This window comes from Mytilus trossulus, chromosome 8 (genome assembly GCF_036588685.1).
Source record: "Mytilus trossulus isolate FHL-02 chromosome 8, PNRI_Mtr1.1.1.hap1, whole genome shotgun sequence".
NCBI lineage: Eukaryota > Metazoa > Mollusca > Bivalvia > Mytilida > Mytilidae > Mytilus > Mytilus trossulus.
Window position 1 is genome coordinate 68,809,616 of NC_086380.1, and position 17,759 is coordinate 68,827,374.

Sequence of the window (17,759 nt, forward strand, 5' to 3'; positions counted from 1 at the left end):
AGGGTTAAACTTGCATTAAGTCATGTTCAGACCCTTTCAGAAAATAAAGGAATATGGAGTAAGTGTGCACGATACCTAATCGCACACAAAGTCAATGCATAGAAGTACTAAAGATCAATGGTCAAAGTTGCTGGAGGGTCTTCAACAATAAAAGAATCATTAATACCGTAAACCAGGGTCAATATGGTCCCTAGTGTTGACTTAATCAGTATACTAGTACTTAAAGTATAATACTGCACTGTCACTATATTTAAATCTAGTCATAAAAAAATCACCAAATTCTAAGCACATTGGCAATATAAGACAAGAACAGACAGACAGATCCGGAATTAATGATTATGAGAATTACGATGTTTACTTTATCCTACTTTTCTACATTGACTAAAGGTATAAGGGGAGGGTTGTGATCTCATAAACATGTTTAACCCCGCCGCATTTTTGCGCCTGTCCCAAGTCCGGAGCCTCTAGCCTTTGTTTAAGTCTTGTTTTATTTTTAATTTTAGTTTCGTGTGTACAATTTGGAGTTTAGTATGGCGTTCATTATCACTGAACTAGTATATATATTTGTTTAGGGGTCAGCTGAAGAACGCCTACGGGTGCGGGAATTTCTCGCTGCTTTGAAGACCTGTTGGTGACCTTCTGCTGTTGTCTGTTCTATGGTCGGGTTGTTGTCTCTTTGACACATTCCCCATTTCCATTCTCAATTTTATATCGGTCTTTTAATGTTGTCCATAAACCTATAAGTCTTAAATTACAATGAATCTATGTTTTTGCTTTGAGACCAGATTATTGTCGGAAAAATAGCTAAACTGAATTAATTGCGTTTCAATGTTATATTCCGGGAAACGCTCAGAATGCACGAGTTTGCGTTATTTTTTCTCAGAGCTTCTGGGGGTCTTGAGCGGCCCCCAGACCCCTCGCCAAAAAAATTTTCGGGAACATTTGCCTCACTGTTAGAAGAGGCTGGTTACGGCCCTGACGTTAAAACGGACGTATAAAAACTAAGTCCATTTATAAGTAATATACAGGAAAACAGGAAATATTTTTTTACCAAATTTCCTTCTAGATACTAGCTTTTCATCATAAACAAGCTTCATTTAAGCAGAGACATATATGTGTATATATGTCTCTGATTTAAGAAAGGTATTATTAAAATTTTCAAGACTTTAACCAGAGTGAATGAAATGTTAACTGGCAGAAAATCTAAGTGCATTTAAAAGTAAAATACGGATAAACAGGGTTTTTTTTTTTACAAATTTCTTATTTCTGGATACTATCTTAATATGATCATAAACAAGCTTCTGTCCAAGTGTGGTAGACTAAGTTCATTTATAAGTAAAATACGGATAAACAAGATTTTTTATATTTTTTACAAAATTTTCTTCTTGATACTTTCTTATGATCATAAATTTAGCTTCTGTCCAAGTTTGGTACAAATCAAACTTATTAAAATTTCAAGGACAAAATAAAACTTTAACCACAGGGTGAATATTTGTGGAAGCTGTCGCCACCGACGGAATGTAGAATCGCTTTGTATCGCTTTTCCGACAAAAGTCGCAGGCTCGACAATAAATGGGGAATGTGTCCATGGGACACAGATGATGTCCCCGTTTGCATTTCATATAAAGTTATAAAGGGACATAACTGAAGAAAGGTAAAAGTGATACTTCCCAAATTTGTTATTGATCTGAGTTTTGTAGTAATAAGTCTTGTGTACAAGTTTTATAACATTTGGTTTAGACAAACTAAAATTAAAGAACGAAAACGAAAAATTCCGCAATTTTTCCATTTGTAAAGGGGCATAACATATAATAACTCTAGAACGAGTGATGTGACGCCACCAAAATTCAAACTTGATCTCTGTGTTTTGTGGTAGTTATCATTGTTTGTAAGTTTCATAACATTTGGTTGAGGCAAACTAACGTTAGAGAACGGAAACCAACTTTGGGACGTACTGACGGACAATGGTAAAACTTAATGCCCCCTCCCCTACGGGGAACATACAAATACATTTCAACTACACTTGTTATATTCAGGAAATAATGGGTGCAAATAATCAATTGCCAGTCCATTTTAGGGATTATTCTCACCTTTTGAAATATAAAATTTCATACAAAAAAGGTTTACACCAATGCCATTTGTTGCAAGACAAAAAGAATCTATGCATGCTTTGGTAAACTCAATTATAAATGTCAAAACTGACCAAAAATAACGTACACCAAATTGCAAGTCTAACTGTCTAATGAGCTATTAGACAGAATTTTATATCAAAATCGAAAACTAAGCAACATGGTTTTATTACATAGAATGTTTTTAACAATGCACAACAAAAGTATTTTGAGAGTTATTTTCCATTTAGTAATGTTTATGGCCAATAAGTTAAATGTGCTGTGAAATCATATATGTTTAATATACACATCACAGTTTTTATCTATTTAGTCTCTTTAACAAACAAACAACATTGGTATGATTTTCTCTTCTAGCTAGCAATTATATTTAATGATGACAGGTTTATTTTGTTTAATTATAATTAATAAGCAGAATAGTTCTATTGATCTATTTTATCATGTTCACCGAACTTCTAATGAATTTTAATATTTCTATTTTTTTGTAACAAATGTACAATATCAGTATGATTTTCTCTTCTAGCAATATCTAGTGGTGTTAGTCCTTCCCATTTAATGTTACAATCTGCTTCATGTTTTAACAACAATTCAACAATCTCTATATAACCTTTATAACAAGCTATAAATATGGGGGACACTCCTGATCTCATACACTTATTAATGTCAGCCTTATTGTTTATTAACATCTGTACTACTTCAGTATGTCCTTCATGACAAGCATATAACAGAGGTGATGCTCCATCATTACCACACTTATTAATGTCAGCCTTATTGATTATTAACATTTGTACTACTTCAGTATGTCCATTCTGACAAGCATATAACAGAGGTGATGCTCCATCATTACCACACTTATTAATGTCAGCCTTATTGTTTATTAACATCTGTACTACTTCAGTATGTCCATTCTGACAAGCATATAACAGAGGTGATACTCCATCATTACCACATTTATTAATGTCAGCCTTATTGTTTATTAACATCTGTACTACTTCAGTATGTCCTTCATGACAAGCATATAACAGAGGTGATGCTCCATCATTACCACACTTATTAATGTCAGCCTTATTGTTTATTAACATCTGTACTACTTCAGTATGTCCATTCTGACAAGCATATAACAGAGGTGATGCTCCATCATTACCACACTTATTAATGTCAGCCTTATTGTTTATTAACATCCGTACTACTTCAGTATGTCCATTCTGACAAGCAATGTACAGAGGTGATGATTCATCGTTATCTCTACACTTATTAATGTCAGCCTTATTGTTTATTAACATCTGTACTACTTCAGTATGTCCTTCATGACAAGCATATAACAGAGGAGATGCTCCATTACTATCACACTTATTAATGTCAGCCTTATTGTTTATTAACATCTGTACTACTTCAGTATGTCCTTCATGACAAGCATATAACAGAGGTGATGCTCCATTATTATCACACTTATTAATGTCAGCCTTATTGTTTATTAACATCTGTACTACTTCAGTATGTCCTTCATGACAAGCAATGAACAGAGGTGATGCTCCATCATCATTACACTTATTAATGTCAGCCTTATTGTTTATTAACATCTGTACTACGTCAGTATGTCCATTCTGACAAGCAATGAACAGAGGTGATGCTCCAGTATCTCTACACTTAGTAATGTCAGCCTTATTGTTTATTAACATCTGTACTACTTCAGTATGTCCTTTCTGACAAGCAATGAACAGAGGTGATACTCCATCATTATCTCTACACTTATTAATGTCAGCCTTATTGTTTATTAACATCTGTACTACTTCAGTATGTCCTTTCTGACAAGCAATGAACAGAGGTGATACTCCATCATTATCTATACACTTATTAATGTCAGCCTTATTGTTTATTAACACCTGTACTACTTCAGTATGTCCTTCCTGACAAGCCATGAACAGAGGTGATACTCCATTATCTCTACACTTATTAATGTCAGCCTTATTGTTTATTAACATCTGTACTACTTCATGTCTTAAGTGAAAAGCCATGAACAGAGGTGAAGATCCATCATCTCTACACTTATTGATGTCAGCCTTATTGTTTATTAACATCTGCACTACTTCAGTATGTCCTTCCTGACAAGCCATGAACAGAGGTGATGATCCATCATCTCTACACTTATTAATGTCAGCCTTGTTGGTAATTAACACCTGTACTACTTCAGTATGTCCTTTATGACAAGCCATGAACAGAGGTGATACTCCAGAATGTCTACAATGGTTTACATTATTGGTACAATGATATAAGCACCATGTAACCAGATCAATATCTCCTATATAACAACTCTGTATTAATGGAGTGTCTTGATATTGTGTGTCATATAGACTAGCCAATTGTTTCTGTTTTAGTATTTCTAAACCTTTTAAATGTACAAGGATTCTTTGTCTGAAGATTTGATCATCCATATTGATGTTACAGAAGACATCTTCTATCTTTCCTCTAAACCAGTCGTCTATCAATCTATTTATATACATTTGCTGATATCTTTCTGATACATCTATTAAAAATTCATCTCTTTTGTCTTTTTTTTCAAAAACAAACCTTTCACAAATAAAATGACTTGAAGCATTATTAATTAAACAATAAATCATAACACTGCCAAAGTAAAAAGCGAGAAAGTCAAACAGCTTGTCATGAATAGTTCTGTACACTTCACCATCCTTTCTGATAAACGTATGGGTAAGTAAATCCAGCTCATCACGAACTACCAATCGAGATGTTCCTTTCACCACTTTACAAGCTTCATAGGTGTTCTCTATGATTTTTGTTACATCTTTATCAACATCTTCTGTGAGCCATTCTTCTTTCAAACGATTGTTAAACATCACACAAAGAGCAAGTGCACAGTATTTGACATGTGCTTCATCTGTCTGTAATTTATCTATCTCCTCTTTGTAAACTGTAAATGGATTCTGAAAGAAATCTACCATTCTTAGATTTGTGTTTTTACTGTATAATTGACATAAAAGAGGAAAACAGTCAAACATGTCATAAAATTCCTTGATCTCAGAAGCCTTTGTTTTCATGTAAAGTTCAGCAATAGATTGTTTTTCTTTTTTCGATAAACGTATATCTTCAGACAAAAGATTGCATTCACAGGATTGACAAAATGATAAAGACTTCATCTTTTCATCCTTGAAAACCTGAAGTCTACAAGACATGATTAATTTGACTGGTTTCTTTTCTATCAATGTTTTGATTTTTTCCATTAGATTTTTCCAGCTTTCCAACTTTGTAGGATTTATGGTATATGTTCCACAAAAGTCATCCACAACAAACAGGATTTTCTTACTTGGATTGTACCACTTGATAATTTTTTCAGGGTTTGTTACCGGTAAAATAACATAGCCTTCTTCTTGCATTCGTAGAGCAACATGACGCATCAATGATGATTTTCCTGTTCCCGAACTTCCGGTGACAAAAACGCAACCATTTTCTTTGATACATTTTAATACACTCTTTGCTCCATTTGTTTCTATAAACATTTTGTCATCTTCTGTCCAAGTTTTTAATTCCTCTTTAATTTGATCTAAAAAGAAAGAATTTGATATTTCTTTAAAATTTACAATTATTTTGAGACTGACTTCTGTGATTTTGTCATACTGATATGTACTCATATACCTTATAAAATTTATAAAACTTTAGGACTTGAGCTTACATGATCAAAGTTATTCCTCAATAAAAGATATAATGGTTTTTTGATCCAAACAATATCTTTTTGTAGATCAGGCTCTCTGTGAATATTGCATGGCAAGATATAGTCCACTGCCGGTTAAAAAAATATTGTATTGAAACAAAATTCTAACTTGATCTATAACTTGTCATGGTGTAAACTATATTACAAATATCAAGTCAATATCTTTAAGAATGACAAAAAAAAACGTGTGGAAAACTGATTATTTTAGTGAATTTTAAAGTCCAAGGACCGACGATTTCTCTGCACAAAATCATCAGGCCGGAACAAAATTCAAATTTGAACTGTATTAAGTTTGTCATGACAAGAGTGCACACACTGAAATGTCTTGCCTTCTTTTCTAATCATTGATATTATGTCAATAGTCCTATAAAGCATTACTACAACTATCACATGAACTTAACTTGATCCAATAAAATGAGGTCAAGGTCGTATAAACCAGACAAGAAATACATGTACACATTACAATCATTCTATACACTAAGTATAGTTGACCTATTGCTTATAGTTTCTAAGAAACAGACTTAACCAAGAAAACTAAACATTAACTAATGAACCAGGAAATTAAGGTCAAGGTCAGATGAACCATGCCAGGCGGACATGTACAGCTTACAATTCTTCCATACAACAAATATAGTTAACCTACATGTATTGCTTATAGTATAAGAAAAACAGACCAAAACACAATAAAATGCTCCGCTGGGTGCAGCTTGATACGACCGCAGAGTTCGAACCCTGAACAGTTTGGGCAAGTATGGACACAACATTCAAGCTTGATTGTGATTAAATATTTGACACAGCATAATTTCTGTCACAGAATGAATGTGGTCTAAGAACTTAAACATATTAGATTAACCTATTATGGTCTAATATCCAAAATTGAAATACATGGTTAGATTCAGCATATCAAAAAATCCCAAAAATTAAATTTTTGATGAAATCTAACAAAGTTTAATTTTGGACCCTTTTGACCTCAATGTAGACCAATTTGATAACTGGGCCAAAATATCAAAAAATCTAAATTCATGGTTAGATTCAGCATATCAAAGAACCCCATATATTCAATTTTTGTTGAAATCAAACAAAGTTTAATTTTGGACACTGAATTTGACCAACTTGAAAACTGAGCCAATATTCAAAAATCTAAGTACATGTTATGATTCAGCATATCAAAGAACCCAAAGAATTCAAATTTTGTTAAAATTAAATGAAGTTTTTTGATGTAATTCAATTTTTGATCAAACTAAGTTTAATTTTGGACCCTTTGGGCCCCTAATTCCAAAACTGTTGGGACCAAAACTCCCAAAATCAGTCCCAACATTCCTTTTGCGGTCATAAACCATGTATTTAAATTTCATAGATTTCTATTTACTCATACTAAAGTTATTGTGCAAAAACCAAGAAAAATGCTTATTTTGGCCTTTTTTGGCCCCTTATGTCTAAACTGTAAGGACCAAAACTCCCAAAATCATTTCATACCTTCCTTTGGTGGTCATAAATCTTGTCTTAAAATTTCATAGATTTCTATTTTCTTATACCAAAGTTATTGTGCGAAAACCAAGAAAAATGCTTATTTGGGCCCTTTTTTGGCCCATAATTCCTAAGCTATTGGGACCAAAACTCCTCTTTTTGCAGTCATATATAAACATAACACTGAGCAATCAAACGTGAAAATGAGGTCAAGGTCAAATAAAACCTGACAGACTGACATGCACATCAAAAAATTTTTCCATACACCAAATATAGTTGACCTATTGCATATAGTGTTCGAAAAACAGATCAAAACACAAAAACTTAACTTTAACCACTGAACCATGAAAATGAGGTCAAGGTCAGATGACACCTGCCAGTTGGACATATACACCTGACAATCATTCCATACACATAATATAGTAGACCTATTGCATACAGTATTAAAAAAACCAGTACAAAACACAAAACTTAACTATAACCACTGAACCATGAAAATGAGGTCAAGGTCAGATGACACCTGACAATCATTTCATACACCAAATGTAGTAGACCTATTGCTTATAGTATCTGAGAAATGGACTTGACCACGAAAACTTGTTCACTGATCCATGAAATGAGGTCGAGGTCAAGTGAAAACTGTCAGACGGGCATGAGGACCTTGCAAGGTACGAACATACCAAATATAGTTATCCTATTACTCATAATAAGAGAAAAATTAAGAATACTAAAAATCCTTTTTTTTTCAAGTAGTCACTGAACCATAAAAAAGAGATCAATGACAATGGACATATGACAGACGGAAACTTCGTAACATAAGGCATATATATACAAAGTAGGAAGGGTCCAGGTCTTCTACCTACTGAAATATTAAGCTTTCAAGAAGTTAACTAACTCAAGATCACAATCACTATGTCCAGCTTTCTGCGACAGAAATCGTACATCTATGACAACTAGCCCAGTTGTTAATTTTAGAGTAGAATGTTTTACACTTTACCTGACAACAACAACTGATACCAAGTGACAACAATAGCTCCTTTGATGCTTTAGGTCAGGTGAGATTAAAATCCAAAATACAAGAAATATAGTAAATATTGAAGCAAAATTCCCTTGTTTCACATCCTTAGCTCATATAACTCTACAACCTTTGTCTAAATGATTATAATGTACCTCTGATGTTCCACGGTATTGGGTCTCTCAAAAGTTCTGTGACTTCCGTGTGTTCAGTCTGTAAACTATTGTGGGAAACTTGTAACTTCCTCAGATTTTCCGTCACTTCTGAGTGTTTTGTCCCCAAAATATCCACTGTTTGTCCTAATTCTTTTATCTTTTCCTGTGAATGTTTGATTTCCAACATAATTTCTTGATTGGACTGATCTAATATTTTAACCTTTAACTCTTGGCACTCTTGATTCATTGGCTGACCACCGAGTCTACTTACTGCCTAGAAAAATATTTTGAAAAAGAATAGTATTCAATCAAAACTCCATATAACTCAAAATTAATGTTAACAGACTTTTTCATTAATGAATTTCACACCCATCTTACAAGAAAAATTAACATTTGAAGTCACTGAGGCAAGAGATAGGAAAAGCTCATACACTGCATCCCTATATCTTCTTCATTGAAAAATTGTGAGGAAAAACAAATACATGTTGGATCAATGATTTTGAAAAAAGGCAACCATTAACATTTTCACTTGCGGTAGATCCCCTGGGCCCTTCATAACCTGTCAGTGATATTATATATAAAATCACTCATACTTAAGTTATGTAATAGTTATCAAAGGTACCAGGATTATAATTTAGTACGCCAGACGCGCGTTTCGTCTACATAAGACTCATCAGTGACGCTCATATCAAAATATTTATAAAACCAAACAAGTACAAATTTGAAGAGCATTGAGGATCCAAAATTCCAAAAAGTTGTGCCAAATACGGCTAAGGTAATCTATGCCTGGGATAAGAAAATCCTTAGTTTTTCAAAAAATTCAAAGTTTTGTAAACAAGAAATTTATAAAAATGACCACATTATTGATATTCATGTCAACACTTACATCAGATATATTACTCCATGCTGTATTGAAATCACCAGTGGCCATTTTGTTACTATCATGATGGGCTAATATATTCCTGTACCATTTAATCCTTGCTAGATCAGGTCCTGGAGTTGTCTCCACTGGTAGTGGTAAACTGTCAAAGCCATTGATTGGTTGAGTAACCGATGTCAGGTTTCTGATCAAGCAAATCATCAATGTTACATCAAATGTTGTAGAAACGGGTACACCTGTAACATCGAAAGACTTATAATTAATAACATCTATAACATCAAAAGTAATAAAATCGGGTACACCGATAACATCAAAAATATTTTAACTAAGTTCACCTGTAACATCAGAAGACGTAATAAAATCAGGTACACCTATAACATCAAAAATATTGAAATTAAAAAGTAAAATCACAAAAATACTGAACTCATATTGGAAAATCCCTAATCACATGGCAAAATAAACACATACAAAAGAAATAGACACAACTGTCGTATTCCTGATTTGTTACAGGCATTTTCAAATGTAGAAAATGGTGGATTATTTTCATCATGTTCATTGCACTAAATATATAATTTGTTTAAACTGAGAAAACATTTTTAAATATACCATATATACAGCAGTATTTTACCATAGGATGTCGATGGTTTATTGTACAACTAAAGAAAATGAAGAAGAAGAAAGAAGCAACATCAATTCTGAGGTGTCTGAGGTGAATTCAATCACACATATACTCTCCATATTAACATAAACTCATCATAGATACCAGGACTAAATTTTATATATACGCCAGACGCGCGTTTCGTCTACAAAAGACTCATGATCACTCATCAGTGACGCACAAATCCATGTTAACATGTTAAACTTAAATTTATTACATTGGGGTTTTCTTAGCCATATATAACATGTATAAACATACCATTTGTTGGAAACAACAGATTCCACTGAGCCTGGTTCAAAACTCTCTTTAATTTTAAATCCTGAAGAGTGTTGTAGTTTGTATTCAGTGTTGAAGGTAGATGAGTAGGTGGAAATTCTCTATCAAAATAAGTACGGACTGCTCTTGGTGCCACTCCTTTCAATAACAAAGCTAATCGTACATAATTCTCTTCTTCTTCTAAGAGGGGTGCCATCATTCAAATTATCTTTCTATTTACAATTGAAACTTATACCATTCTTAATTAATAGTCCATGCGGTCCTGAAAAAAAATAAAATTCTACAAATGATAATTCAAAATAGCAAAACCTTAATTATCAACAGAGAAATAAGCTACATTTCCTTATTTAGAATATTGATAAGAGGGTTTTCGCTCCTGCTGTGTAAATGTACCAGGAACAATGTGGTAATGTATGTGTACATCTACAATACTTAAATAATGAGGTCCAATTTGTTAGCTGCATGAAACAACCAGATGCTCCGCAGGGTGCAGCTTTATACAACCGCAGAGGTCGAATCCTGAACGGTTGGGGATAGTATGGACACAACATTCAAGCTAGATACAGCACTGAATTTGGATTGTGATTAAATAGTTGACACAGCATAGGTTGCTGTCTCAGAATGAATGTGGTCTAATGAACTCCTATTCAAACAATGTTCTCAATTCAAATTTCTAATGGAGTTTGCAACAATCAATACCCATTTGAATACATCATAAAATATTAAAATATAAAATGTCATGCAGTCATGGTTAAAATTAATATTAATTTATAGTAACTTCTGAAAAAATAAACAGGGATTGTGTCCAAAGGGACACAGGTGATGCCCCCGCTAGCATATAACGTTATAAAAGGACATAACTCTAGAACTGTAAAAGTGAAGCTGCCAAAAATTGAACTTAAACTGAGTTTAGAGGTAATAAGCATTATATACACATTTCATTAAATTTAGTTGAGACAAACTTAAGTTAAGAGAACAGAAAATAAAAAATTCTTCAATTTTTCCATTTGTAAAGGGGCATAACACTAGAATGGTAATCAAAGTGCTTATAATCACTAAATGGTAAAGACTGCTTTAATTTATCAGTTGTTAGTAAAGTGAATATTGCATTGTATATTGTACAATACAATACAATACAATATTTTTATTGTCAATCAGGAACGCCCTATGAGAGCAGTGTAATTACAAGCAATTTATTACAATAATTATTATTAATTCTTAATGATTATTGTATATAGCATTGATTTAAGTTGATTCAACTACTATTCTGGACAAGAAAGATAACTCCAATTTTCAAAGATTTCATAAAGCATTGGTTTTAGGTGATTCAACAACCATTCTGGACAAAGAAAGATAACTCCAATATATTTTTTTGAAACTACAAAAATGCTTGTTTTTGGCCCCTTTTTGGCCCTTTATTCCTAGACGTTTTGCCCCATAACCCACAAAACATATCCCAACCTTCTACTTATGGTATTAAACATTGTCACGTGGTACAATTTCAGAACAATTGAAATACTTATACACAACTTTTTGTACTGACACTAGATAAATGCTTGTTTTGGGCCTTTTGGGCCCCTAATTCTTAACCTTAGGGACCATAACCCCCAAAACCAATCTCAAGCTTCCTTTGGTGGTTATAAACATTGTGTTAAAATTTCTATTTTCTAATACTAAAGTTATTATCAGAAACCATCAGTCTTCAGAGGACGCTGATGACGACGTGATACCAATATACGACTGCAATCGTATAAAAATGAAGAATCAAAGAATTCAACTTTATATATATATAACTAAAACAGGACAATACTGTTGATTAAAAATTACACCATTCCAGGCCCTTTTGTTTTCCAAATAATTAGTATTACCAATAGTTAACAAGTTATGGGTCGAATCCAATACCGAAACCAATAGACTATTTTCGAGTTCATACGTCACCGGAAAAAACTTGTCAATTATGCGCGCCTTTATGATGTCATTTACCAGATAGAGGGGATCGCCTGTATCCCTGCACTATTAACGTTCATCAAGTGTCTAAGTGATCGTCATTGTGCAATATAAACTAGAAATAATGTTTGTTTTGTAAGTACCTAATCACAATTCCCTAATTACAGCAGTGCTGATTTTCAATTATGAGAATTTAGTTTGCCGAATAATTCGTGCCATTATAGTATGATAGTTTTCCAACCACTCCCTCAACATTGGAATGGAAGTGGTGATGCAACTAAATGCACGAATGATGTTCACTAAAACCAGAGTTTTGACGGAAATGCATCGAGCTTGAAAGTTGTCTATAGCATGTGTCACATGTACATGTAGTTTCAGGTTGTATGTATGTATCTTTATGCATGTTCTGTATATATATTCCTCCTTTATTCATAGCACTACCAAGGGTTATGATGTAAAGGCGGACATTAAGCATGTGCACTGTATGTTACAGATTTAATGCGAGCATTTGCCTTCCCAGTTGTAGTAAGAAAATTAGGATGGGCCCAAACAGATAGATCTTCAAACAGAGAAAAATGCTCTTTTTTGGGATGTTGTCTCTTTGACTCATTCCTCATTTCCATTCTCAATTTTATTTTAAAACTGTTCACCTTATAATCAGCATGACTTTATCAGATGACAATACAAATACTAAAACTCCAGACTAAACATCAGCTATAGAAGTTACGGTATGAACTTTAATTCAGTCATATTGCGGGTGTGTTCTAGTATCATACATTTTACAGTCCTGCTTGGATTTAAGACAACAGACTACTGAATTTTCTTAACCATAGATCAACTGATACTGTATGAATAAAATCAAAACGGTGTTGTCAGTTAAGAGATAAAGTAGTCCCAAATGTGACAAAACAATTCCAACCAAAAAACAATCTACTACCCCAAAATTTGCCCCAGCTAGTATTTTACACTTTTTTTCATCTTACCGCTTTTACTTAACATGCTAAAGGAGTGAACAAAACACCAATAAATTATGTTTCAAATCAGCACGGAAGTAAAATATGTTGATTCAGGAAGAAAAATTGGATTGTCAACTCTTATTTCTAATTATTCTGACTGAAAGAAACATGATACAAAAAATTAAGTACCAAATCATGAAAAAGAGGGTAAAATAATTTTGAAATATTTTGACAATACATGCATCATTGCATGGACTAGAATATATATCTATAATAATTTAATTATTTTTTAAAAGTAAGCTGGTTCGCGTGTATGAATTATGTCCCCTTACATCAATTTAATTACCCTTTTGTGCTTTTTCAGGGTCAGAAAATTAAAACAGTTCATGACCTTTGCTTAGAAAATAAATAAACTATCTTATCAATCTAACAGTTACAACATTGTTCAGTGGTAATGACATTCTTTGTCTCAAAAAATTATCTCATCTATGTAAAGGAACCCCTAATGCTTACTCTATTTCTGCAAAATAATTTTGGGGGCTCATTGAATAAGTAAAGACCCCTTACCACTTGTACTTGTCCACAAAAAGCTCATGCTGATGTCATGTTACCACAGACCTTCAAATTAAACCCAAAGAAATCTAAAAAACCTGTACTTGTGTGAAGAAAAAAAAAGGGGGAATGCATACCTGTCAACCTTTGAGTTTCCAAAATATGTTCCAATGGTTAAGTATTAACTGCAAATAATTCAAAACTATTATTGGTGCAATGCACTTATGATTTTGATAGATTAATGTTTAATACTTTAACATTTAAAGCCAAGTCATAACCCCTTTTTGCCTCGTATCACCGTGCGGAGCTATTATTTTCAGTAGATATACACGTCATCTAGAAATAATTACTTATCACAAATAGATTCTGATTGCCGAAAAGTTTGCGAAAAGTCAGTCCTATGCAATCTTCGGGATTTTACAAACAAAATTTTGCATAGGACTGACACAATTTTAGTATTTTTCAATATTATTAATAGTGAGGACCAGCAAATTTTCTCCAAGGACCACCAGGGGGAAAAGATTTCAGGAACTCTGGATTGGTTACTTTATGATGTCATTGATGTGGTTGATATACATCAACAGCTATTGGCTTAAATGAGATAAAGAATTACAGACTTTTCTCGTCTCAGGATAAGACATGATAAGACATCAATTTCTAAAATCTAACTATGTGTATTTCAGTTCCAACAACTGTCTTTAATTCATTTTGGTTTTATTATGCATATATATTGCACACTGAAATTAAATATTGAAATTTCAATTATTGATACATGTTTATTTTGCTTTATTAATCTGCAATATGTACGATTTAAGTTAATATATTTACAATAAACATTTGACATATTATAGGTTTCTGAATAAATGTAGTCAAAGAACTTGAAATTGGTTATATGACAATGTATGAATTGAATTTATATTCAATTAAAGATTTCTTGCTGTTGTGATATACACTGTGCTGTTGCGCCATACTTAGTAACTCTGTTGTCAGACTATATACAAATAAAGTTCAATAAGTATACAAGTATGGGGATATGTCCATGGGACACATAAATGACAGATGATGGCCCTCATTGCGTAGAATGGTACAAGTGAAGCCTCCAAAACTTGAACTCGATCTGATTTTTGTGGTTATTAGTTAGGTGTAAAATCTTGCATAACATTTGGTTAGGGCAAACTTTAGACAGATAACAGAAACAAAGAATTCATCAAACTTTCCATTTACAATACCATAACCCTAGAACAGTGAAAGTAACGGCGAATACATTCAAACTTAATCTGTGTTCTGTCCATTTACACAATCATAACTCTAGACCAGAAAAAGTGACGGCGAATAAATTTAAACTTAATCTGTGTTCTTTCCATTTACAAGGACCATAACTCTAGACCAGTAGAATTGAAGGAGAATACATTCAAACTTAATCTGTTTTCTTTTCATTTACAAAGACCATAACTCTAGACCAGTAAAAGTGACGGCGAATACATTCAAACTTAATCTGTGTTCTTTCCGTTTACAAAGACCTTAACTCTAGACCAGTAAAAGTGACGGCGAATACATTCAAATTTAATCTGTGTTCTTTCCGTTTACAAAGACAATAACTCTAAAACAGTAAAAGTGACGACGAATACATTCAAACTTAATATGTGTTCTTTCCATTTACAAAGACCATAACTATAGACCAGAAAAGTTGACGGCGAATACATTCAAACTTAATCTGTGTTCTTTCCGTTTACAAATACCATTACTCTAGAACAGTAAGAGTGACGGCGAATACATTCAAACTCAATCTGTGTTCTTTCCATTTACAAAGACCATAACTCTAGACCAGTTAAAGTGACGGCGAATACATTCAAACTAAATTTGTGTTCATTCCATTTAAAAGGACCATAACTCTAGACCAGTAGAATTGAAGGAGAATACATTCAAACTTAATCTGTGTTCTTTCCATTTACAAAGACCATAACTCTAGACCAGTAAAAGTGACGGCGAATACATTCAAACTTAATCTGTGTTTTTTCCGTTTACAAAGACCTTAACTCTAGACCAGTAAAAGTGACGGCGAATACATTCAAATTTAATCTGTGTTCTCTCCGTTTACAAAGACAATAACTCTAAAACAGTAAAAGTGACGACGAATACATTCAAACTTAATCTGTGTTCTTTCCATTTACAAAGACCATAACTATAGACCAGAAAAGTTGACGGCGAATACATTCAAACTTAATATGTGTTCTTTCCGTTTACAAAGACCATTACTCTAGAACAGTAAGAGTGACGGCGAATACATTCAAACTTAATCTGTGTTCTTTCCATTTACAAAGACCATAACTTTAGAACAGTAAAAATGACGGCGAATACATTCAAACTTAACCTGTGTTCTTTTGATTTACAAAGACCATAACACTAGAACAGTAAAAGGGACGGCAAAGACATTGAAACTTAATCTGTGTTCTTTCCATTTACAAAGACCTAAACTCAAGACCAGTTAAAGTGACGGCGAATACATTTAAACTAAATTTCTGTTCATTCCATTTAAAAGGACTATAACTCTAGACTTGTAAAATTGACGGCGAATACATTCAAACTTAATCTGTGTTCTTTCAATTTAGAAAGACCATAACTCTAGATCAGTTACAGTGACGGCGAATACATTCAAACTAAATTTGTGTTCATTCCATTTAAAAAGACTATAACTCTAGACATGTAAAGGTGACGGCGAAAACATTCAAACTTAATCTGTGTTTTTTTTTTCATTTACAAAGACCATAACTCTAGACCAGTAAAAGTGACGGCAAATACATTCAAACTTAATTTGTGTTCTTTACATTTACAAAGACCTTAACTCTAGACCAGTAAAAGTGACGGCGAATACATTCAAATTTAATCTGTGTTCTTTCCGTTTACAAAGACTATAACTCTAGAACAGTAAAAATGACTGCGAATACATTCAAACTTTATCTGTATTCTTTCCATTTACAAAGACCATAACTCTAGACAAGTAAAAGTAATAATAATAATAATAATAATAATAATTCTTTATTTAAACAGGGTTACACAGTTAGCTATAAAGCTAATCTTCCCAGAGGCCCTCATGAAATACAATGAAATATAACAAACAATTACAAAATATCAAACAGACACACATACATGAATAATGAAATAAAAAATGAAGTATACAATTTTCACAACAGGTAAAAATTACAAATTCACATATGACATATATTTATAGTAATAACATCAACAATAACAAGTTTGAGTAAGTGTGTGAAAATAATTATGCATATAAAAAACACAGCTTCTTAATGTTCCAACCAGTAATTTTTTAAATCTTTTTTTAATGAGCTTGTACTTGATGTTGATTTTTTCATGGATATTGGTAAATTATTCCATAAAATAGATCCTGAATATATAAAAGATTTTTTATAAAGCTCTGTTTTGGCTTTTGGAATTTGTAAATTTTTGCAAGAGGCATTTCTCAAACAATATTGCTTTATTTCTGGCATTTCTTTAAATTTTTCGGTGAGATATACAGGGGCTTCATTTTTAAGGCATTTCTGCATCAAAACTGATTTGTGGTATGAGATTCTGTTCTCTACTGTCATCCATCCAAGCTGTTTAAACAGTGGAGCTGATGATGAAAGTGGATCAGCATCTAAAATAATTCTTGCAGTCCTTTTCTGCAATTTTATTATTCTGACTAGCTCATTTTTAGCACAACCACTCCAAATAATACAACAATAATCTATCAGTGGGAGAATATAACCATTATAAAATAATTTTCTTAGATCAATATTTAGAAATTTCTTGATTTTAGAGAGTAAAAAAAGTCTAGATGAAATTGATGAACATAAGTAATTAATATGGCCTGTCCAGGACAGATTAGAGTCAATTCTAACACCTAAAAGTTTTTCAATTGACGATTTTTTAAGAATATTATTTTCAATAGTTAGTACTGGTTCTGCTTGATTTAAACGTAGCCTTCGTCTTGTACCTATAACCATAC

At 32.7% G+C, this 17,759-nt stretch overlaps 1 protein-coding gene across 1 annotated transcript in view; it reads right to left on the reverse strand.

Annotated features, from left to right (window-relative positions):
* Window positions 1-1,808: 1,808 nt before the first annotated feature.
* LOC134727915 (ankyrin-1-like) overlaps window positions 1,809-17,759 on the reverse strand; it is a 38,708-nt gene continuing 22,757 nt past the window's right edge. The window contains exons 2-5 of the mRNA XM_063592309.1: window positions 10,284-10,563; window positions 9,374-9,603; window positions 8,488-8,761; window positions 1,809-5,682 (exon numbers count right to left, since the gene is read on the reverse strand). Coding sequence (XP_063448379.1) covers window positions 2,582-5,682; window positions 8,488-8,761; window positions 9,374-9,603; window positions 10,284-10,500 — 3,822 coding nt within the window. The 5' untranslated portion in view covers window positions 10,501-10,563 and the 3' untranslated portion in view covers window positions 1,809-2,581. The remainder of the gene's footprint in view (window positions 5,683-8,487; window positions 8,762-9,373; window positions 9,604-10,283; window positions 10,564-17,759) is intronic.